General features: G+C 45.1%; 1 protein-coding gene across 1 annotated transcript in view; it reads right to left on the reverse strand.

Annotated features, from left to right (window-relative positions):
- Positions 1-25,175, reverse strand: part of LOC144688266 (protein YIPF5-like) — an 81,446-nt gene extending 56,271 nt beyond the window's left edge. The window contains exons 1-2 of the mRNA XM_078554735.1: positions 25,086-25,175; positions 8,278-8,403 (exon numbers count right to left, since the gene is read on the reverse strand). Coding sequence (XP_078410861.1) covers positions 8,278-8,390 — 113 coding nt within the window. The 5' untranslated portion in view covers positions 8,391-8,403; positions 25,086-25,175. The remainder of the gene's footprint in view (positions 1-8,277; positions 8,404-25,085) is intronic.
- Positions 25,176-25,623: the final 448 nt, after the last annotated feature.

Raw genomic sequence — 25,623 nt, forward strand, 5'->3', positions numbered from 1 at the left:
CAGAATCATGGTTAGATTCTCTCTTGTTAGAGATGATCATTGCCTGGCACTTGTGTGGTGCGAATGTTACTTGCCACTTGTCAGCCCAAGCCTGGATATTGTCAAATTCTTGCTGCATTTGGACATAGACTGCTTCAGTATGAGGAGTCACGAATGGTGCTGAACATTATGCAATCATCAGTGAACATCCCCACTTCTGATCTTATGATGGAAGGAAGGTCATTGATCATAAGACCATAAGACGTATGAGCAGAAGAAGGCCATTCGGTCCATCGAGTCTGCTCCGCCATTCAATGAGCTCAAGACTGATCTGATAATCCTCAACTACACTTTCCTGACTTTTCCCCATAACCCTTGATTGCCTTACTGATTTAAAATTTGTCTATCTCCGCCTTTAATATATTTAATGATCCAACTTCTACAGCCATCTGCAGTAAAAAGTTCCACAGATTAACAACCCTCTGAGAAAAAATTACTCCTTACCTCTGTTTTAAATGGGTGACCCCTTACTCTGAGATTATGCCCTCTGGTCCTAGACTCTCCCACAAGGGGAAACAACCTCTCAGCATCTACCCTTTCAAGCCCCCTAAAAATTTTAAATGTTTCAATAAGGTCGCCTCTCATTCTTCTAAACTCCAATGAGTACAGGCCCAAACTACTCAATCTCTCCTCATAAGAGAATCCCTCCATACCCAGAATCAACCTAGTCAACCTTCTCTGGACTGCCTCCAATGTCAGTATATATTTCCTTAGATAAGGGGACCAAAACTGTTCACAGTATTCTAGGTGTGGTCTAACTAGTGCCTTATATAGTTCTAACAAGACTTCCCTACTTTTATATTCCACTCCCTTTGAAATAAAGGCCAGCATTCCATTTGCCTTCCCAATTACCCGTTGAACTTGTATGTTAGCATTCGGGGATTCATTCTCAAGGACTCCCACATCCCTCTTTGCTGCAGCCTCCTGCAGTCTTTCTCCATTTAAATAATATTCAGCTCCTCTATTCTCCCTGCAAAAGTGCATAATCTCACATTTTCCCACATTATATTCCATCTGCCACATTTAAGCCCACTCACTTAATCTGTCTGTATCCAGCTGTAGGCTCCTTGTCTCATCCTCACCACTTGCCTTCCCACCTATTTTTGTATCATCCACAAATCTGATGATAGTGCATTCACTTCCCTCATCTAAGTTATTCATATATATTGTAAATAATTGAGGCCCCAGCACTGATCCCTGTGGCACTTCACTAGCTACAGGCTGCCATCCTGAAAATGTCCCCTTTATCCCAACTTTCTGTCTTCTATTAGTTAGCCAATCCTCTATCCATGTTAATATACTACCCCCAACACCATGGCTCTTATCTTATTAAGTAGCCTTACATGTGGTATCTTATCGAATGCCCTTTTGGCTATCCAAATATATTTCATCTACTGGTTCACCTTTATTTATCCTGCTTCTTACCTCCTCAAAGAATTCTAATAAATTTGTCAGGCATGGTTTCCCCTTCATGAAGCCATGCTGACTCTGCTTTATTATACTATGTATTTGTAAAGGCTCTGCTATCACATCCTTTATAATAGATTCTAATATTTTCCCAATGACAGATGTTAAGCTAACTGGCCTATATTTACTATATTAGTTTATTGTCCCCCTCCCTTTCTGAATATGGGTCTTACATTGGCAGTTTTCCAATCCTCTGGGACTTTTCCAGAATCTAAGGATTCTCGGAAGATTACTACCAATGAATCAATTATCTCTGTAGCTACTTCCTTTATTATCCTTGGATGCAACCCATCCAGTCCAGGAGACTTATCAGCCTTTAGCCCTATTAGTTTCCCTAGTACTTTTTCTCTAGTGATAGTTATTGTATTTATTTCCTCGCCCCCTTTTGCCCCTTGATTATTTAGTATTTTTGGAATGCAATTAGTGTCTAATACTGTGAAGACTGAAGCAAAGTATTTATTCAACTCCTCTGCCATTTCCTGGTTCCCCATTATTATTTCTCCAGCCTCATTCTGTAAGGGGCCTATGTTCACTTTGGTCTCTCTCTTCCATTTTAGATATTTAAAGAAGCTTTTACTGTCCGTTTTTATATTACTTGCTAGTTTACCCTCAAAGTATTGTCAGGGCCCATCCAGAACTATCAACCTCCTGGGGGTTACCATTGACCAGAAACTGAACTGAACTAGTCACATAAATACCCTGGCTACAAGAGCAGGTTAGCGGCAAAGGATCCTGCATCGTGTCACTCACCTCCTGACTCCCCAAAGCCTGTCCACCACCGACAAGGCACAAGTCAGGGGTGTGATGGAATAATCTCCACTTGCCTGGATGAGTGCAGCTCCAACAATACTCAAGACACCATCCAGGACAAAGCAGCCTGCTTGATTATCACCACATCCATAAACATTCACTCCCTCCACCACTAACACACAGTAGCAGCAGTGTGTACCATATACAAGATGCACTACAGGAACTCACCAAGGCTCCTTCCAAACTCACAACCACTACCGTCCAGAAGGACAAGTGCAGCAGATACATGGGAACACCACCACCCACAAGTTCCTCTGCAAGCCACTTACTTATCCTGACTTGAAAATATATCGGCGTTACTTCACTGTCATTGGGTCAAAGTCCTGGAACTCCCTCCCTAACAGTACTGTGGGTCTACCTACACCACATGGACTGTAGTAGTTCAAGAAGGCAGCTCACCACCACCTTCTCAAGTACTATTAGGGACAGTCAATAAATGATGATGTAGCCAGTGACACCCACATCCCATGAATGTATTTAAAAAAGACCAAGGAGAAGGTAAGTGTATAAGGTAAGTGGGTAGGATATTGGAGGGTGGAGGGGGGGAGTGCATTTTAGCCGGGGTCAGGTTGGGTCACAGGGGGTCAGGTCGGGGTGTTGTGTCGGGTCGGGCGGGTTCGGGTCGGGTCAGGGGCAAGGTTGGGTCTCGGGGAGGTTTGGTTTGGGCCGGGCCGCACTTGAGAGGGGTGGGGAGCTGGGTGGGTCAGACCGGGGATGGGGTGGGCTTGGGTTGGGTTGAGCTGGGTTGGGTCAAGCCTCTGGGGTGGGGGAGTCAGCTCAGACCTCTGTGGGGGGCAAGAGTCAGGCCTGGCTGGGTTGTTGGGTGCTGGTGGGGGAAAGAGTCCCTACGGGGATGGGGGTGAATCCCGTGGGTTGGGGAGTTTCTGTTGGGGGATGTAGTCTCATGGGTGTGTGAGGGGTCTTGTGGAGGTGGGGGGGCGGTGTAGTTGGGGTGTGCAGTGGTGGTGGGGTGGGGGGAGGGGCGCAGTCTGTGCAATAGTTGTTCAGAAGCTCAAAGTGGTTTGAATCTTTCTAACTTTCTCTGGGTATCTATGGTGTAACCCAGTCACAACCATCCAAGGTTTGTAATTTAAATTGCAATTTTTGGAAGATTCCCAATGCATGGAAATTGCCCGGGGAAGTTTGCACTTCCGAGCAAAGGCCGTGTAAACCCTACCTGTGAACCGCCGAGAGGGTTTCCCCAGCACATTTTTGGGGTACCAAATATGATGCCCTGGAACTCGGAAGTTATGGCCCATTCTAAACCTCCTGAGATAAACCTAGAATTCCATTAGCTTTTTTTTTAATAGAGTTGCTGCTGTGAACTTGTATCCCAAATCTCTCTGCTCTTACACAACATCTAGCCCACTTCCGTTAAGAATATAATTACTGCTGTTTGTTTTTTAAAATGAGAATTACACTTCACGCTTACTAATACTGAATTGATTTCTGCCACGTCTTAGTCCATTCTCCCAAATTCTGCTCAGTTCAGTTGTATTGACAACTGGGCCCCATACAGTGACAGTGATTTTTCATTACCGAAGTAGAACTGATGAAAGATCACAGACCTGAAAAGTTAACTGTTCCTCTCTCCACAGATGCTGCCAGACTTGCTGAGTATTTCCAGCATTTTGTTTTTATTTCAGATTTCCAGCATCTGCAGTATTTTGCTTTTGTATCTGCGGTTCATCCAAAAGCCTTGCTACATAATGACTTTTGGTATGTATATGGAATAAAGTTGTAATGATATTACAAAACATAAGCTCCTCCCACTCATACATTTGCATTGTTTTAGAAGAAAGTAAATTTAAAATGATTAGAGTGCTTATGGACAAAGCATCCTGAAACCACAACTAGAATCATAGAATTGTTACTGCACAGGAGGCCATTCAGCCTGTCATTTCTACGCCAGCACTTCGAAGGAGCAATTTGCCTTATGCCACTCTTCATCCTTCTCCCCGTAGCCCTGCACATTCTTCCTTTTCAGATAATAATCCAATTCCCTCTTGAATGCCTCAATTGAACCTCCACCGCACTCTCAGGCAGTGCAATCTATTAGTGCATTCATCAAAGGCTGGTTTTTGAGTAGCACGAAGGAAGCTCATTATTGCTCATTTTAATTATTTAATATGTGTGCTAAAACATATGCTTCAGCATGAAATCAGCAGGCTATCTAATAGGGAGGCACATATATTAATGCAGAGTAGTATTTCTTAAATGCAATAAGCATTCATCCTTTAAATGACACACAAGAAACTTGCAATAATGCAGTTTTCCAATCAGGGTAAGTAAAGTTTATCAATAATGCTATGGAAGCCTGTTGCTAACAATAACAGAGCGGAGGGGTAGATTGTATGAAGTTAATAGCCACTACCCTGTCACAAAGTTCCTGTTACAACAGGCATGTATAGTGGATTTGATATGAGTTACTGTTGTCCCCAACATTGGCACTACTGGAAGGATATCAAGAAGAGGATAGAATTGAGAGCTCTGCACAGGTAGGCCAAACTCATTATTATGCATGACAAGCACTTCCAACAAGTAGGCATGTAATAAAACAGACATTTCATATTGAAGGGTGCTAAACAGTAACATGAGGTTACCCAGATGCTGTCCTGGCATGATAAAACCAGCCTTTGCATGAATGAGGAGACTTCGGATATACAGGTTGCTTACAACTAGGAAGTGCTTGTGGTAATTTGTGTTCACAGGAACAATTTTGAGAGTTTCTCTACAATAGGAATATGGATCTATTATTTGTGACAGAAAGGAAGCCTGGAAAAGGTATACAGCCGTGTTAATCTTCTATTGTAGAAAAAGATGGCCCAGAATCACGATAACCAGATTCACTAATAATGGCTCTGAACATTTGATGCCCTGCTTTCTTTTGCAGAGACAAAACAATTTTCTGTGTTTCTTAGTAAAATAGCATCATGAAAGCAGTTTTAGATAATATGGCCTAGATTTTCAATCTCCAGGCAGGTAGAGGGAGATGGGAAAATTCCAAGCATCTTGGGAGAAAGTGCCCACAAGGATGGGATTTTCATTATGGAGAAGGCAGGTACGTGCTGGAGTCAGGTCAACTGACGCAGGAAAATGTTCAGAGGCAGCCACAGGGGCAGCTGGGAGTAGAGGCGAGTTTGTAAAATATCATTTTAAGGATAGATGCTAACTGCGTTTAAGAAATACTACTCTGTATTAATGTATGTGTCCCCCCATTAGATAGCCTGCTGATTTCATACCGAAGCATATGTTTTAGCACACATATTAAATAATTAAATTGAGCGATATTGAGCTTCCTTCGTGCTACTCAAAATCAATCTTTGATGATTGCACTAATAGATTGCACTGCCTGAGAGTGTGGTGAAGGCAGGTTCAATTGAAGCTTTCAAGAGGAAATTGGATTATTATCCGAAAAGGAAGACTGTACAAGGCTACAGAAAGAAGGTGGCAGAGTGGCATAAGGTAAATTGCTTATTCGAAGAGCCGGGACTTCATCCCAGTTAAAATAAATACAGAAAGGCCCTCTAGCCCCTACCCCACCCCCTCCCTATGCCCCATTCATGCAATCTCATACCCACCCCATATGGCCCTTCATGCCCCCCATGCCAAGCTATGTCCTACCCAAACAACCTCTTTAACAATAAATTTTGTTAAATTTGCAGCATAGATTAGAGAGTGATAGCTGTCAATCAAGCAATGTTTTTCTTGGGCTCAGATATTTTAGTACTCTAATCATGGCTGGGCTCTCAGCCAAGCCTCATTATGTATTCTTGTCTGAGAGCCCAGAAATCCATTAGCCTGTTGAAACACCTGAGTGCCAGGAAAACATAGCTTGATTGACAGCTCTGACTCTCTGAACTATGCTGTCTATTTCACAAGTGTTTATTTTTACAAGATAAAGGCCGGGATTTTCCAGCCCCGTTGCGGGCGGGACCCACCGCGGGTGAGGTGGTGCCCCAGCCAGAAATCCATTGACTTGCGGCAGGACCGGAAGATCCCAGCGGCGACGGGTGCAGAAAATCCCGCCCAAACAGTTTGCAATTTCAGCTATTGAAATGTTAAAGAGTCTGCATGATTGAAACTTTTATTGGGCTGTAGTTAAAAAGGAGTTTTTTTTAAGAAAGTGCAAAGTTATCCATGAATGACTTTTTTTTCAAGCTTTTTTTACACATCCTACTGTCACTATATGATTCACTGGTTCTATAAGTATAGTGTATAGTGGGTGAATGGGCATGGAAGTGCCCGAGCTTGCATGGGGGAGCATGAGAAGCCGCAGGGTTTTTTTTGGGGGGCCATACCTTGGCATGGGGGCATAAGGAACATCTTTTGAAATTCCCTGATGCAGACTATGGTTCATGAGACCTCTGCAGTGCCGTGAATCATGACATGTTTAAAACCTGGCCTGACTCCATGAAAATTGTGGAGGACTAGAACATGTCTTATCTCCACAATGGAGTTGGCTAGGTCAGGAGTGCAGGGTACTGGATTGCGGCTCAATCCAGCCCAGACCCTTAAATAGCACTCCTGAAAATTGGAAACCCTGGGAATGGGGTTGGAAATCCCGGAAATGGGTCCCGGCCGCCATTTTTAAAGGGCCCCAGAGTCATTCCGACTCAGTGAAAATCTAGGCCTATGTATAAACATTGATTTATTATTCTTGATGGACAACTTCAAATTCAGTAACACAGTTGAGGTAATCTATATGGATTTTCAAAAGGCCTTTAGTAAGGTACCAAGCAGTGGACTTGTGACCAATGTCAAAACATGTTGCCTCAGGAGGCAAGCAGCATAATAGATTGAGGTTTTTAAGGTTATGAAAGGGTTTGATAGGGTAGACACAGAGAAGATGCTTCCATTAGTGGAAGAGACCAAAAGTAGCAACCATAGAGATCTAAATCCAATACAGTATTCAGAAGAAACTTCTTTACCCAGAGGGCAGTTAGAATGCGGAACACAGTAACACAAGGAATACTCTCAGACTTATAGACATTTACAGCACAGGAGGAGGCCATTCAGCCCATTGTGTCCACGCTGGTCAACAAAGATCTAACTACAATAATCCCAATTTCCAGCACTTGGCCCATAGCCCTGGAGGCTATGGAAATGCAAGTGAATATCTCAATGCTTCTTAAATGTTACAAGAGTTTCTGACTCAACCACCCTTTCAGGCAGTGAGTTCCAGACTCCCACCATCCTCTGGGTGAAAAAAATTCTCTCCAACTCCCCTCTTAGCCTGCTACCTCTTACCTTAAATCTATGCCCCTGGTTATTGACCCCTCTACTAATGGAAAAAGTGCTTTTCTATCGACCCTATCTATGCCCCTCATCATCTTATATACCTCTATCAGGTCCCCTCTCAACCTTCACTGCTCCAAGGAAAACAACCCTAGCCTATTTAATCTTTCCTAATAGCTCAGACCCTCCAGCCCAAGCAGCATCCTGGTAAATTTCCTTTGCACCCTCTCCAGTGCAATCACATCCTTCCTATAATGTGTTGATCAGAACTGCATGCAGTACCCCAGTTGTGGCTTAATCAGCATTTTATACAGTTCCAGCATAACCTCCATGCTCTTCTATTCCATGCCTCACCTAATAACGGTAAGTATCCCATATGCCCTCTTAACCACCTTATCTACCTGCCCTGCTACCTCCAGGGATCTTGGATATGCACACCAAGGTCCCTCTGATCTTCAGTACTTTCCAGCTTCCTACCATTCATAGAGTAATCCCTTGCCTAGTTTGCCCTCCCCTATTTGAAGCAAATAGCATAATTGCATTTAAGGGAAGCTAGGTAAACAAATGTGGGAGAAAAGAATAGAAGGTGATGGGTTAGATGAAAAAGGGCGGGTGGAGGCTCATGTGGCATGTAAAGAATGACATGAACCTGTTGGGCTGAATGGCCTGTATCAATGCAGTAACAAAACATGTAAAATTAGGTAACTATATAAATTGTCTTACCTACTTGAATCTGGATCGCTGCTCCCTCCATAGTCATACATGGTTTGTTGTTGGTCATTAATATCATAATTTGATTGGTAAAAATCTGGATTAAACTGTTCAAAGGTAGACATTCTGAAAAAGTCCCTGGAAAACACCGATAACATAATTAAATCTTCCATGTCGAAATCAAATCTCATCAGAAGATTATCCTGGTAGGACGAAATATAAAACTCTCAACAGTTCATGTAATCTTCCTCAGAGCTGGAGGATGTGAAATGGTAGTAAAACTATGGCCAGAATTTTCCCGTTGGCGTGCAAGGGCGGGCCCTGCACGTCGACAAGTAAAATGACGCTCAGTGACATCGGGCGAATGCCATCGCAATATTGAGGCGGGCGGGCGCACGATGTTCTCCGTTGCACGCCATTAATTAATCATGTACTTAAGGCCCTTGAGGCAGCAATTGTGTGCAATTTCTCAAGGCCCGTGCGATCTTCAGGAGGTCACACGGGTGCAACAGGCAGGCAGGTAGGAGACATTTGTATAAACCTCATCCACGGGCAGGATAAGAGGGGTGAGTGGGGTCACGAATATTATCTGTCAGGTATTTAAGTGTGAAAAGTACTGATACTTGCCTGTGTGAGCAGGAATGCTTCAAAACTCATACCAGCTGCTTGGACAGGAGTAAAAGCCTTCAGGTCAGAGCTCTACAGTAAAGATCATTTTTGGGGCCTGCAGCTTTCAGGAAGTCTTCCCTTAGCCTGGGAATGGGAGTTGTGCTCTCCACTGCAGGCACCTCCTCTGAGGAGGAAGGGAGGGCCAGAAGGGGGAGGAGGCCAGGAGTCCACATTCAGCCTCCAGGGAGCCACCTTTGGGAGGAGAGGTGCAGGCACAAGGGGTGCAGAGCCAACAGGAAGTCTAAAGCGAAAGGGACCAAAGAAGATGCCACTATCCTGCTGCCAAGGTTTACAGGCAGTGAAGCAGCTACCTCAATATGTCTGAGGTGCAGTGCTGAAGGAGGCTCCGTCTCCATTTGTCAGATGATAGGCCCTGAGATCTTCGCAAACTGTGTGGGTGGGCACCCCAAGCCAGTGGCAATAAAGGTCACAGCTGCCCTCAACTTCTATGCCTCTGGCTCTTTCCAGGGCTCAGTAGGTGGTCTTTGCAGAGTCTCCCAATCAGCTGTCCACACCTGTGTCAAGTAGGTGACAGATGCTCTGTTCAGGTGTGCATTGACTTTCATCCACTACGGCTGGGACGATGCCAGCCAGACACAGCGAGCTAGAAGCTTCGCAGCAGTTGCTCAGATCCCCTGCGTCCACAGTGTAATCGACTGCACACATGTGGCCATCAAGGTGCCAGCAGGTGAGCCTGATGCCTTCGTCAACAGGAAGGGCTTCCACTCCATGAACGTGCAGATAGTGTGTGATCACAGGATGCAGATTCTGCAAGTCTGTGCAAGGTACCCAGACAGCGCCCACGATGCCTACATCCTCAGACACTCCCAGGTGCCGAGGCACTTCAGTGCTCCAGTCCGGCTTGATGGATGGCTGCTGGGTGACATGGGCTATCCCCTCAGAAGGTGGCTCATGACACCTCTTCGCCATCCAAGAACAGAAACTGAGCAGTGGTACAATAGGAGCCACGCCTCCACAAGGACTGTGGTGGAGAGAGCCATCAGTCTTCTCAAGATGCGCTTCCGATGCCTGGACCGCTCAGGGGGCACACTCCAGTAGCCCCCAGATCGTGTATCATTGATAGTCGTTGCATGCTGTGCTCTCCACAATCTAGCACTAGAAAGGAGCGACACAGTGGACGAGGAAGATGTAGACACAGTTGCTCCGGAAGCACACGATGAGTCCAGCAGTGGGTCCGAGGATGAACACGCACAGGAGAACACTGATGGGGTAGACGCTGATCTCCGTAGAGGGAGGGACACCCGGGAGACTTTAATCCAGAGAACCTTCAGCTAGCACACCACAGATGGAACTTCAGCACACGCCAGGGCTGCAGGCTCCATACTCGATACCCGAGTGCTAAACCTGCCTGGATAGTAACATTAAGGGCCTTATCAATAAAGCTCAATGTCAAACAGCTCACTCATAACATCATGGCTTCCTGTCCACTTGCAGAAGTAAGGAATCACCCTGTGGCCAGGCAACATGTCAAAATTTATTAAGAAAACAAATGTAACCTCATAAACCAAAAAAAAAACGGTGTTGGACATCACACCTAAGTGCTGGACTTCCACAAAGTACTATGGGCCAACATAAAAGCACCAGCGAGAAACCCATGGTATGCCTAAACTGCCTTAAATTTACACTTACGGGTGGTACGTCTAGGTGCTGTCCCCTCGCTGGCACTGGCATCTGAGACAGCCTGCCCACTGTGCTGTCCTGTTGGCCTCGATGACCTTGGCGGACATTCTCTGGCCTGTGGAGCCTTTGATGGCCCCGCCTGGGAGGGAGCGGCCAATGCCACAGCTGGCATCTCCCCAGTCGCTGCAACCTCATCAGATGCCATGGTCACTGGCAGAGGGGCGGAGGAGCTGATGCCGTCATCCGGAGCACCCTGACAGTAGCCCGCAGAGATGACAGGCAGCTGCTGCACCGACATAAGGTCGCTTCGGACCTCCCTGTTCTCTGTAGATGGATGGGCACTGAGCTTGGATAGTTGGAGTCCAAACCATCTCACACACGGCCAATGACCAACTGAGGTTAATGCCGCTGTGAGGGCTTGCAGGTCCAAGTGCAACCCCAAGAGGCCCTGATTGATCTCCTGGAGGAGCCTTCCCATGAGAGTCGCCACTCTCTCCATGTAGGAAGCATGGCGTTCGGCTATGAGGCTCATGGCATCGGTGATGCTCCACGTGGACTCCTCAAGCACGGGCACCATGCCATGCATAGCCTCATGTATGTCCACCAGATCGTCTCGCATACCCTGCTGCACTTCCAGCGTTCACTGCCTCACGGACGACTACAGAGACACATCATCAGCCACCAAGCATGTGCCTGGTCCCCAGCAGTCCTCCGACTGCTGGCGTCCTGGGCACTCTCTGTCTTCGCCTGCACCTCAAGCGAGTGTGAAGTGCCCTCACCGCTGTGCCCCGGGACACTAGCCGAAGATCTAATTCCCACTGAAGTGCTAGTATCTGCGCTGGTGCCTGCCTGGCAGAGATGGTGTGATGCTGGTGAGTGGATTTCCTCTGGGTCCTCGAGTGTGAGAGGTGGGCCCTCTGCCTCCTCCTCCCGGCCCTGCTTCAGTGATGCTGAAAGGAAGGAAAAGGACATTTGATTAGTTACAGTGCAGACAATGTCAACTTGCATTATGTGCTCATCCTTCCATAATCAATGGTCAACCCATGTTGCTAACTTCAATCACTGAGCATTCAGCAGTGCCATGGCTTTTGGGACATGCATGGTGACCTGAGTGCTCGCCAAACATACCTCCCCGTGGCACCCCTGCCTCACCGCCACCGGTGGACCTGGGCACATGGCGACTCTCCAGATCCATGGTCTGCTGCTCAAAAGGTGTCAGGTTTGTCAACTGGGCCTAGCCTCCGCCAGTCCGCATCTGCTCTGCGGGATTGTGCGCAGTCTTCTCCTGAAAATGAGAGAAGAGCATTGATTAGTCCAGCCTGCACCTGGATTCCCATTGCATCCCTGCCAACCTGCAGTGGGTCTGCACTGGAGTGCTGCTTTGGGCTGCAGTAGAGTGCTTAGGTTGGAGTTTGGTGGCTGAGGGAATTTAATGGTTAATTTCTATCTAAAGCCGGGAACATTTCCAGTGCCTGGGGCCAGTATGTGTCCAGGAAGTGTCTCCAGCTGAACCTCCTGGAAGCCCGGGTTTCGGAGCTGGAGCGGCAGCTCGGGACATTGTGGAGCATCTGCGAGGCGGAGAGTATCATGGATAGCATGTATGGAGAGGTGGTCACACTGCAGGCTAAGAGTCCACAGGCAGGAAGGGAATGGGTTACCACCAGGCAGAGCAAGAGGACTAGGCAGGCAGTGCAAGAATCTCCTGTGGCTAGTCCCCTGCAAACATATATACTGCTTTGGATACTGTTGAGGAGAATGGCCTCTCTGGGGAAAGCAGCAACAGCCAAATTCATTGCACCATGGTTGGCTCCGCTGCACAGAGGAGGAGTAAAAAGTGTGGGAATGCAATAGTTATAGGGGATTCAATTTTAAGGGGAATAGATAGGTGTTTCTGTGGCCGCAAACGAGACTCCAGGATGGTATGTTGCCTCCCTGTGCTAGGGTCAATGATATCTCAAAACGGCTACAGGACATCCTGAAGGGGGAGGGTGAACAGCCAGTGGTCATGGTACACATTGGTACAAATGAAATAGGTAAGAAAATAGATGAGGTTCTAAAAGCAAAATATAGGGAGTTAGGAAGTAAGTTGAAAAGTAGGACCTCAAAGGCAGTGATCTCAGGGTTACTACCAGTGCCACGTGCTAGTCAGAGTAGAAATAGCAGGATATATCGGATGAATACGTGGCTGAAGAGATCGTGTGAGGGGGAGGGTTTCAGGTTCCTGAGACCTTGGGACCAGTTCTGGGGGAGGTGGGACTAGTACAAACTGGACGGGTTACATCTGGGCAGGACCAGGACTTATGTCCTAGGGGGAGTATTGAGAGTGGTTGGGGAGGGTTTAAACTAAAATGGCAGGGGGATGGGAACCTATGCAAGGAGTCAGACGAGGGGGAATCAAGGACAAGAACAAAAGACAGAAAAGGGAATAAGAAAAGTGATAGGTAGAGAAATCAAGGGTAAGAATCAAACAGGGCCTCAGTGAAAAATAGTGGGAACGGAACAAGTAATATTAAAAAGACAAGCCTTAAGGCTTTGTGCATTAACACGAGGAGCATTTGCAGTAAAGTGGATGAATTAAACGCAAGTAGATGTAAACAGGTATGATATAGTCGGGATAACGGAGACATGGCTGCAGGGTGACCAGGTATGGGAACTGAACGTCCAGGGGTATTCAGTATTTAGGAAGGACGGACAAAAAGAAAAAGGTGGTGGAGTTGTATTGCTGGTTAAAGAGGAAATTAACGCAATAGTGAGGAAAGGTATTAGCTCTGACGATGTGGAATCTGTATGGGTAGAGCTGAGAAACACTAAGAGGCAAAAAACGTTAGTGGGGGTTGTATATAGACCCGCAAACTGTAGTGGTGATGTTGGGAATGGCATTAAACAGGAAATTAGAGATGCATGCAATAAAGGAACATCTGTACTTAGGGGTGACTTTAATCTGCACATAGATTGGGCAAATCAAATTAGTAACAATACCGTACGGGAGGAATTCCTGGAGTGTATATGGGATGGTTTTCTGGACCAATACGTTGAGGAACCAAGTAGAGAACAGGCCATCCTAGGCTGGGTAGTGTGTAATGAGAAAGGAATAACTGGCAATCTAGTTATGCGTGGCCCCTTGGGGATGAACGCCCATAATATGATAGAATTCTTCATCAAGATGGAGAGTGACATAGTTGATTCTGAGACTCGGGTCCTGAATCTTATTAAAGGAAACTACAATAGTATGAGGCGCGAGTTGGCTATGATGGATTATGAAACATTACTTAAAGGGATGACGGTGGATAGGCAATGGCAAACATTCAACGAGCGCATGGGTGAACTGCAACAAATGTTTATTCCTCTCTGGCGCAAAAGTTAAACAGGAAAGGTGGCCAAACCATGGCTTACAAGGAATATTAGAGATAGTATTAGATCCAAGGAAGAGGCATACAAATTGGCCAGAAAAAACAACAGACCTGAGGATTGGGAGCAGTTTAGAATTCAGCAAAGGAGGACCAAGGGATTGATTAAGAAGAGGAAAATACAGTACGAGAGTAAGCTTGTGGGGAACATAAACTGACTGTAAAAGTTTCTGTAGGTATGTGAAGAGAAAAAGATTGGCAAGACAAATGTAGGTTCCTTACAGTCAGAAACAGGGGAATTTATAATGGGGAACAAAGAAATGGCTGACCAACTAAATACATACTTTTGTTCTGTCTTCACAAAGGAGGATACAAATAACATACCAGAAATGTTGGGGAACACAGGGTTTAGTGAGAGGGAGGAACTGAAAGAAATCAGTATTAGTAGGGAAGTGGTGTTGGGGAAATTGATGGGATTGAAGGCCGATAAATCCCCAAGGCCTGATAATCTACATCCCAGAATACTTAAAGAAGTGGCCCTAGAAATAGTGGATGCATTAGTGATCATCTTCCGAGATTGTATAGACTCTGGAACAGTTTCTGCAAGTTGGAGGGTAGCTAATGTAACCCCACTATTTAAAAAGCGAGGCAGGGAGAAAACAGTCAGACCAGAGGACCAGTCAGCCTGACATCGGTAGTGGGGAAAATTCTAGAGTCCATTATAAAAGATTTATTAGCTGAGCACTTGGAAAACAGTGGCAGAATCGGACAGAGTCAGCATGGATTTACGAAAGGGAAATCATGCTTGACAAATCTACTGGAATTTTTTGAGGATGTAACTGCTAGAGTTGATGAGGGGGAGCCAGTGGATGTGGTTTATTTGGACTTTCAGAAGGCTTTCAACAAAGTCCCACATAAGAGATTAGCGTGTAAAATTAAAGTGCATGGGATTGTGGGTAGTGTATTGAGATGGATAGCAAAATGGTTGGCAGACAGGAAACAAAGAGTAGGAATAAACTAGTATTTTTCTGAATGGAAGGCAGTGACTAGTGGGGTTCCACAGGGATCAGTGCTGAGACCCTAGCTATTCACAATGTATATTAATGATTTAGATGAGGGAACTACATGTAATATCTCCAAATTTGCAGATGACACAAAGCTGGGTGGGAAGGTGAGCTGTGAGGAGGATGCAGAGATGTTTCAGGGTGATTTGGACAAACTGAGTGAGTGGACAAATGCATGGCAGATGCAGTATAATGTGGATAAATGTGAGGCTATCCACTATGGTAGCAAAAACAGGAAGGCAGATTATTATCTGAATGGCCAACAATTGAGCGAGGGGAATGTGCAACAAGACCTGAGTGTCCTTGTACACCAGTCGTTGAAGGTAAGCATGCAGGTGCAGCAGGTGGTAAAGAAGGCAAATGGTATGTTGGCCTTCATAGCAAGAGGATTCAAGTACAGGAGCAGGGATGTCTTGCTGCAATTATACAGGGCCTCGGTGAGACCACACCTGGAATATTGTGTGCAGTTTTGGTCTCCTTATCTGAAGAAGGATGTTCTTGCTATAGAGGGAGTGCAGCGAAGGTTTACCTGACTGATTCCTGGGATGGCGGGACTGACATACGAGGAGAGATTGAGTCGGTTAGGATTATATTCGCTGGAGTTTAGAAGAATGAGGAGGGATCTCATAGAAACTTATAAAACTCTAACGGGACTAGACAGGATAGATGCAGGAAGGATGTTCCCGATGGTGGGGGAGTCCAGAACCAGGGGTCACAGTCTGAGAATATGGGGTAGACAAATTAGGACTGAGATGAGGAGAAATTTCTTCACCCAGAGTGTGGTGAGCCTGTGGAATTCGTTACCACAAAAAGTAGTTGAGGCCAAAACATTGTATGCTTTCAAGAAGGAGTTAGCAATAGCTCTTGGGGCGAAAGGGATCAAAGGATACGGGGAGAAAGCGGGAGCAGGCTATTGAGTTGGATGATCAGCCATGATCGTAATGAATGACGGAGCAGGCTCGAAGGGCCGAATGGCCTACTCCTGCTCCTATTTTCTATGTTTCCATGTTAACCCAGCCAGAGTGGGACATTGCAGGGCTCCAGTTCTTCGTCACCCCGCAGCTACCGCACACTCACCCAAACAAGCCAGGGCTGGACCCCCCCGCCACCACCCCGTTGCCCAAATGCTGCCTCCTTCACATGTGGCACCACAAGATGTAACTTTGCTAAGCTAGGAGGCACAAGCACGTGGAGCGCAAAGACCAGCAGGTGGATTGGTGCCCCACCAACTGGAAGCTCCCCTCTCAGCATGTTAGCACCCTGACTTCGACATACTTCCCAGTTCCAGCACTCTGCCTAGGTGCAGATCCTTGACTTTCAACCCCACTCTGTACTGTGGGTGTCGGTGTCACACATGCTGCAGATGCAGAACACATCCTAGCTCAACCCTCTCAGGGTGAACTAGGCATGCGCAATGTCTGCTGCCCCACCCAGCGATGGATACATGCCGTGAGGGATTCAATGACATTACTGTACTCAGAGTTGCGGGGGAAAGGGTGACGCTGCATTAAGTGACCTCAGCCAACATGGTACTCACCCTTCCCGAGCGCAGGAGGTTGTTGAATCTTTTACGGCACTGGGCCCATATGTGCCACACCACAACATGGGAGCTCACACTCTCGGCCACCTCCTCCCATGCATGTTTGGTCAGGTGGGGAGGCCTCTGCCTCCCTTCCCTCACAATCAGGACCTCCCACCATGCTGCCACCTCATCCAGGAGAGCAGCTAGGCACTCATCCGAGAACCAGGGGGCACACTGGCCTACCCTCTGGCCTGGCCTGCCCCACTGGCCTACCCTCCAGGCTGGCCTGCCACGCTGGCCTTCCCTCCGGAGTTGGCTGATGCACAGTAGCCGTCTGCTGTGCTTTTCTCCTGGCCATTGTCAGCAGCTTTGCAAAGGCTGCTAGGTCTTCTTTTAAACAAGCTGCCAGGTCGCCATTGGACCCGCTGGTCTGTTCACGCCCGCCGCCGCCCGCCCACTCCTGCTATCCTCGGGAGTTGAGAAATACGTTGGGCGGGCTTTAATTGGCCTACCTGCGTAAAATGGCGGGCTCCCGCTTGGCCTGCCCAACATGGGAAGATTTCGCCCGTATGTTACCAATCAGGTGACTCTCCTAATACTCTTTACTTGCACTCACTGCAAGAACCAACTTTCATAGGCAAGCCCACATTTTCTATGAACTGAAACTATCTTATGCACTAAATATCTGCAATGATGTGCTTTAGGACAATCTTCCCTTGTGCCACTAAACTACACACCATAAGCAAAATAGATTCCTTGTAGATCCTTCTAATATCTGATAGGTAAGAAAACACTATGTTGATAGATCATGCAGCTCAGGCTAAGACTATTCATATTTAAACATTAATTGACAAACAATTATGGGGGCGCAGAGCCATGTTTGTGATATTCTCTCCCAATAGGTGGGGGCTCTGTGCCATGAGGGTAAACTTGTAAAACTACACCTATAATATTTATCTTTTTATGATTGTGGCAGATCTGATATTTGCCCTATTTCAAATAACAAAAAGGGAATAAAAACAGAAAATGCCTGAAATACTCAGCAGATTAGGCAATATCTGTGGAAAGAGAAATGAAATGAATATTCAGTGAACTTTCAGCAGAACTCTGTTTCTCCCTCCCCAGATGCTGACTGACCTGATGAGCATTTATAGCATTTTTTCCTTTTATTTCAAATTTCCACCATCCACAGTAGCAAAAAAGCATGACTAAAAACACTGATTACAGTTACCAAATGCTTCATTTGGAATTACTATGAGGAGAATAAGTACTCCACAACACTTATTAAATTCTCAGTGGTGATTATCTGACCATTCGCAGTTAATTGGCAGGAAATTCTTTGTTAATGATAACATAATAAATCTTTTGGCCTATATAGCCTAGAATGTCAGAGTTTGAAAGATATTAATCCAAGGTATTTTGCACAATTCTTTTTCTATGGAATGCTGTTTCAATCTATTCCTTTACTTGGACTGTTATAACAATAACCTTGTGAAGTGGAAAATCTTCCGCAAACAAAGTGAAACAAGGGCAACACTTGAATAAAACCAGTGGATGATCATAACGAAGCTGCCCATCGATATGAAATAAATCCCTGCCTTCACCCTCTCCGATGTGTAATGTCAGTCTCACAGTATCCTTTTTTATGTCTTTCCATACCCAATTCCACTATTAAGGATGGATAACAAATGCTGGCCTTGCCAGCAACACACATTCCACGAAAGAGTAAAAAAAATCTCATTTTGACCTTCAACATATTCATTTCCTAACTGCAACATTTTTCATCACCTTATTCAAAGGGAGGAGATTTTTAACCATATAACAGATGTTTATTGTAATCTTGCTGCAATGTGCTCCGTTATTGCACACAGGTCACTCCTTTTCATTCTTTCAAGGTTGGTCAGTCCATCCTCCCAGCTGACACCCAACATCCTTCTTGCAAATTATGTTTCAAAAGCTTCCAATCTCTGCTTCCCCCCTTCAGCATTAGCAAACAATCGGCAATGAAGAACAATTGTCTGAACACGAGCCTCCTACATTATGTATTTCACAGACTATAATGAATCTTTCGTCCTCTATAGTGGTCTCAGCCATTCATCAAAAAAACTTACATCACAGAACCACAGAGTGCAGAAGAGGCCCTTCGGCCCATCGAGTCTGTACCGACATGTGAGAAACACCTGACCTACCAAACTAATCCCATTTACCAGCACTTGGCCCATAGCTTTGAATGTTATGACGTGCCAAGTGCTCATCCTGGTACTTTTTAAAGGATGTGGGGCAACCCACCTCCACCACTCTCCCAGGCAGCACATTCCAGACCGTCACCACCCTCTGGGTAAAAGGATTTTTCCTCATATCCCCCCTAAACATCCTTCCCCTCACCTTGAACTTATGTCCTCTCGTGACTGACCCTTCAACTAAGGGGAACAGCTGTTCCCTATCCACCCTGTCCATGCCCCTCATAATCTTGTACACCTTGATCAGGTCGTCCCTCAGTCTTCTCTGCTCCAACAAAAACAACCCAAATCTATCCAACCTCTCTTCATAACTTAACTGTTTCATCCCAGGCAACTTCCTGGTGAATCTCCTCTGCACCCCTTCCAGTGCAATCACATCCTTCCTACAATGTGGCGACCAGAACTGCACACAGTACTCCAGCTGTGGCCTCACCAAAGTTCTATTCAACGCCAACATGACCTCCCTACTTTTGTAATCTCTGCCTCGATTGATAAAGGCCAGTGTCTCATATGCCTTTTTCACCACCCCCCTAACATGCCCCTTCACCTTCAGAGATCTATGGACACACATACCAAGGTCCCTTTGTTCCTCAGAACTTCCTAGAGTCATGTCGTTCATTGAATACTTCCTTGTCAAATTACTCCTTTCAAAGCGTATTACCTCACACTTTTCAGGCTTAAATTCCACCTGCCACTTATCTGCCCATTTGACCATCCCGTCTATATCTTCACGTGGCCCAAGACACTCAACCTAACTGTTAACCACCCGGCCAATCTTTGTGTCATCCGCAAACTTACTAATCCTACCCCCCACATAGTTATCTATGTCGTTTATATAAATGACAAATAATAGGGGACTGAGTACAGATCCCTGTGGTGTGCCACTGGACACTGGCTTCCAGTCACTAAAGCATCCTTCTGTCAACACACTCTGTCTCCTGCAATTAAGACAATTTTGAACCCACCTTATCAAATTACCCTGTATCCCATGTGCATTTGCCTTCTTTATAAGTCTCCCATGTGGGGCCTTGTCAAAGGCTTTTCTGAAATCCATATAAACTACATCAACTGCATTACCCTCATCTACACACCTGGTCACCTCCTCAAAAAATTCAATCAAATTTGTTAGGTATGACCTCCCTCTGACAAAGCCATGCTGACTATCCCTGATCAAACCTTACCTCTCCAAGTAGAGATTGATTCTCTCCTTCAGAATTTTCTCCAATAGTTTCCCTACCACTGATGTGAGACTCACTGGCCTGTCGTTCCCTGGCTTATCTCTACAACCCTTCTTAAATAGCGGAACCACATTAGCTGTTCTCCAGTCCTCTGGCACCTCTCCCGTGGCCAGAGAGGAATTAAAAATTCGGGTCAGAGCCCCTGCGACTTCCTCCCTTGCCTCCCTCAGCGGTCTGGGACACAAATCATCCGGACCTGGAGATTTGTCCACTTTTAAGCCTGCCAACACCTCCAATACCTTGTTACTCCCTGTATTAATTTGCTCAAGAGCCTCGCAGTCTCTCTCCCCAAGTTCCATACCTTCATCCTCATTCTCTTGGTTGAAGACCGATGTGAAGTATTCATTCAACACTCTAGCGATGTCCTCTGGCTCCACGCATAGATTGTCCTCTTGGTCCCTTATGGACTCTACTCTTTCCTTGGGTATCCTCTTCCCATTGATATACTGAGAGAATATCTTGGGATTTTCCCTACTTTTACCAGCCAGAGCTTTCTCATATCCCCTCTTTGTTCTCCAAATTGCTTTCTGAAGCTCCACCCTGCACTTTCTGTACTCCACCAATGCCCCCACTGATTTGCTTCCCTTGTACCTGCTAAAAGCCTTTCTTTTCCTTCTCATCGTAACCTGAATATCTCTGGTCATCCATGGTTCTCTGGGCTTGTTACTCTTTCCTATCACCCTAGAGGGAACATGTTGAGCCTGTACCCTCCACATTTCCTTTTTGAATGCCCCCAACTGCTCCTCTGTAGATTTCCCCACAAGTAGCTGCTTCCAAATCTACCTTGGCCAGATCCTGCCTTATTTTACTAAAATCCACTCTCCCCCAATCCAAAACAATTTTTTGCAACTTGTCTATTTCTTTGTCCATAACAAACTTAAGGTGTACCATGCTGTGGTCGCTATCACTAAAATGCTCCCCCACCACCACCTCAGCCACCTATCCACCTTCATTCCCCAGAATTAGGTCCAGCACTGCGCCGTCCCTTGTTGGACCCTCTACATATTGACCTAAAAAGTTTTGTTGTACATATTTCAAGAAATCCACTCCATCCAAGCCCTTATACTGTCTATCCCAATTAATGTTGGGAAAGTTGAAATCACCTAACATAATTACCCTATTGTTATTGTTTTTACACACCTCCGCAAATTGTGCACATATTTGCTCCTCAATTTCCCGCTGACTATCTGGGGGTCTATAATAAACACCTAACAATGTGGCTGCCCCTTTTTTATTCCTGAGCTCTATCTACAAAGCTTCATTTAAAGCCCCCTCCAAGATATCATCTCTCCTCACTGCAGTAACTGATTCCTTAACTAATAATGCAATGCCCTCCTCTTTTACCCCCTCCCCTGTCTCGCCTGAAGATTTTATATCCCGGAATGTTGAGCTGCCAATCCTGCCTCTCCCTCAACCACATCTCAGTGATGGCTACTATATCACAATTTCACGTGTCAATCCTCACCCTTAACTCATCCATTTTACCTGTAATACTCCTGGTATTAAAGTAGAGGCCATCCAGCCTTGCTTTACTCCCTTGAAACTTAATGCAGGTGTACTCCGTCTGACTTGATTGTTTTACTGTATTATGATGTGTCCCTATTCTACTAAAATTCTGTGTCCCCTGCCCCTGCTGAATTAGTTTAAACTCCTCCCAACAGCAATAGCAAACCCGCATGCAAGGATGTTAGTCCCGCTCTGGTTCAGATGTAGACTGTCCCGCTTATACTGGTCCCACCTTCCCCAGAAACGGTCCCAGTGATCCAGGAATCTAAAACCCTCCCTCCTGCACCAACTCTTAAGCCACGTATTCAACTGCGCTATTCTCCTATTTCTGAGCTCGCTAGCTCATGGCACTGGAAGTAATCCAGAGATTACAACCCGTGGGGTCTTGCTTTTTAGTCTACTGCCTAACTCCTTGAATTCTTGATGCAAGACCTCATCCCTCTTTCTACCCATGTCATTGGTACCAACATGTACCATGACCTTTGCCTTATCACCCTCCCTCTTCAGGATGCCCTGCAGCCGTTCAGTGACATCCCGGACCCTAGCCCCAGGGAGGCAACACACCATCCTGGAGTCACGCTGACGGCCAGAGTAGCGCCTACCTGTTCCCCTGACTATAGAATCCCCTATTACTATTGCTCTTCCTCCCTTCCTCCCCTCCTGTACAGGCAGGCTTCTTGTGGTGCCAGAAGCTTGGCTCTGTCTGCACTCCCTGGAGGAACAAGCGCCCTCATCAGCCTCCAAAATGGAATACCGATTTGCGAGCGGGACCCCAGGAGACTCCTGAACTACCTGCCTGTTTCTCTTGGACTGCCTGGTGGTCACCCATTCCCTTCCTTCCTCAAGTCCCTTCAGCTACAATGTGACCACCTCTCTAAACATGCTATCCACGATGCTCTCAGACTCGCGGACGCTCCACAGTGTCCCCAGCCGCCGTTCCAGCTCTGAAACCCGAGGTTCCAGGAGCTGCAGCTGGACACACCTCCTGCACACATGCTGGTCCTGGGTACTGGAAATGTTCCCGACTTCCCACATGGAGCACGAGGAGCACACCATGGCTTTAAGCTCTCCTGCCATGACTTATCCTTTTAAATCAATTACTCTAGGGCCCTTCTTTCCTGATCCTCGTTATTATAGAATATACAAACTATAAACCACAAAAGGACCTTAAGCTATAAACAGTTAAAGTAGTAAATACTTACCCGACCTTACCCACTACTTACCAGTCATTCCTTTCCCTTGTAGCCTGTACTGCTGCAGCAGGGCAAGACCTCTCTCTGAAGATTGAAGAAGTTGGATAGCAAAGAAAAAATGGAAAGAGCACCTCTTCCCCGAATTCCCACTGTGCACCAAATTGCCAATACATACACTCACTCTGGCTGTGTCTCACTCATGATGAGGTCTTTCCCCTGCTCGTGTGCAAGCACACTGTAGTGTGCTTCTAAATAGTCCCTTTCTTAAATAGAGCTGAGGTGACTCACACTAGTTAAGCTTCAAATAGTAATTAACACCTATTCTCGCCCTAATCAGGCTTCAGGTGATTGACAGTTAACTGCCACACATGCAGCTGAGTCAGCTACCTTACCAACCTTTTAACAAGACTACTGAACTTACAAAAATTAAAAAGAAATTAAAGAGAAAGACTTACCAGTTCAATTCCCACTGTGCACCAAATTGACAATACTCACTCACTCTGGCTGTGTCTCACTCAGGATCAGCTCTCTCCCCTGCTCGTGTGCAAGCTGTAAAGCCATCCATTGAAATAGCTTAATAGGAATTATCCTACAATGTACTTTAGGCTATAAATATGCACAAATAAATAATAATTAATAAGGACTCACAAGTATGCTATTATTACCAAATGGTGAATTATCATGGACCAAAAAGTAGTTTTGCTTTAGTAACCAGAAAGTAAACACTAACCTTTTGATAACAAGACTATTTAGTTTCTCCAGATAGTTAAAAAAAAGGGGAAATGACACAGTGAGGTAAATTGTCTAGAAAGTCTTTTGCGAAAGAGACAATGTGTTACTGAGAATTACAGGGCGAAATTTTCAAAACTTAGCTCTGCCCAAATAATTCACCATTTGATAATAATAGCATTAGTGGGTTGGGAACACTTTGTAAACTCCAGTGGGTTTTGCTGTGGCTCTTTAAATAACATTAACATCCCACAGGGAGTGTGGGTGGAATGATGCTCTGGGTCTATCAAAGGAAAGGTGTCTAATTAAAGGGACCTTGGCACCAGTTACAATGGTTTACCTGCACATGGGCTTTTGAGGCTGCAGCAACCACAGGAATGGAGAGGAGACCGAGGAAGGCTGGCCCCCGGATTTCTCGCTCTTACCTGGAGGTTCCGCTAGGGGATCTAAGAAACTACAGTGAGGTGAGCTCTGCCAAGGATGGGAGGGAGGGTACAACCTCTCCAATCAATCAGGCACAGATGGAAATGTCTAAGGAAGTCAGCAGCAGGAGAATGGTTCCTCAAGCCTGAAGAGAGTGCACCACGAGGATCCAGGACTCCAGGAAGGCAGGAAAGGTAAGGAGCGTAATCCTTTCAGGCATCAAACCCCACGATCTGGCATTCCCAGCATTCTTCTGCACAACTCACCTCAGAACAACATTTTCAGTTTTTATATCTTGCACTTCACTCATTCCTCACTCTTGAAGCACATCCTCACATCTCCATCTGAACAGCCAATATTAACACTTATCCTCATCTTTGAGCTATTCTCACACCTATTCCTCACAGTTATCCTACATAAATGTCATTCCATCCTCTCCACATAATCCTTTTCTCATACCCATTGCTCTGCTTTCTTACCTTGTAGAAAAGGGGGTATAACTCCACGCAAAAACATAATTAACTTTTTTGAGAAAAATTTGGCACTTTGTTCGTAGATTTTCTATGTTTGAAGTAAAACACAATCTTTGTGACACATCAATCTTATAGTGCTAAAGAACTGCAAATAAATCAATTGATTTCAGAAAAAAATCAGTTCCTTATTGTAAATATCCAACAAAACTAAATAGGAGACTATTTAAAATGACAATACACATTTTAAAACAAATCTACCTCGCTCAACTTTAAAGTTTTTCTGTCTTTGGGAATCAGATTACCACATGAAACATAAACACCTGTCTCTGCCAGCAAACCAATATTGGCCATAGGCCAAAGCCGTCATGACTAAGAAATACATTTATTTTAAACATTACATAAGAAACACATGATTGTTCAAATAAATCCATAATGTAGAAAACTTCTAGCCTCATAATTTAGACCAGTATGAATTGATGATTTTAAAAAATCAAGATATCATTAGTTTTAAAATAAGTCTATTAAATGCAGTTCTCTGGAGTCTAATGCATCTACTTTTTTTGTCATTTTAAAATTTTTACACATGCGGTATTGCTGAGAAACCCAGAAGCAGGCTTAACAAATATCTGACATAATTTTACAGAATTTGTTAGTGGCGTTGACATTTGTACTAATAATAATCTTATCATTGTTAACTGCCAAGTGCTTGCTCAACAACTAAATAACAAAGATATATTTCCAAAATCTTCATTGTGAAATTGTTAATCATACATACCTCAAATAAAGTAGAATATTCACGCCAATGAAGAAGAAATCATTTTCTTAGGCAGTATTAAGAAAGTATATTGAACAAGCAGGGACTAAACATTGATTGACTGCTGGATGAGACGGTCTTTATGCTATTTATAAAGCTCTAATTATAGACTTCAGTCAAATAGGTAGCCAAATATAACAGAGACTGTCACTTTCAATTTAAAACCCACTGTAAACATTTTAAATTTAAATGTAATCATTTGGATTTATTCAAACTGTGGAATTGCAAGCTTTCATCATGTCAACCACTGCATTTATTTATCTAAACTATTATAGAACTAAATTATTAGAGAAATATTTCTAAATGCCCATATAATTATTAGACTACTCCACTCAGTTTTACAAATAGGATTCCTCTCTAAATTAAATAGAGAGAGGTAACACGAGGGAGAAAATATGAGACAAAAGTAGGGGAGAAGTGAAATTTAATAAATTAAAATCAAGAGTATTCCTCAAAAGGTTCAAGCAAAAGTGAATAAATAATTTATAAATAGCAATTG

The sequence above is a fragment of the Cetorhinus maximus genome, chromosome 1, assembly GCF_964194155.1.
Source record: "Cetorhinus maximus chromosome 1, sCetMax3.hap1.1, whole genome shotgun sequence".
NCBI lineage: Eukaryota > Metazoa > Chordata > Chondrichthyes > Lamniformes > Cetorhinidae > Cetorhinus > Cetorhinus maximus.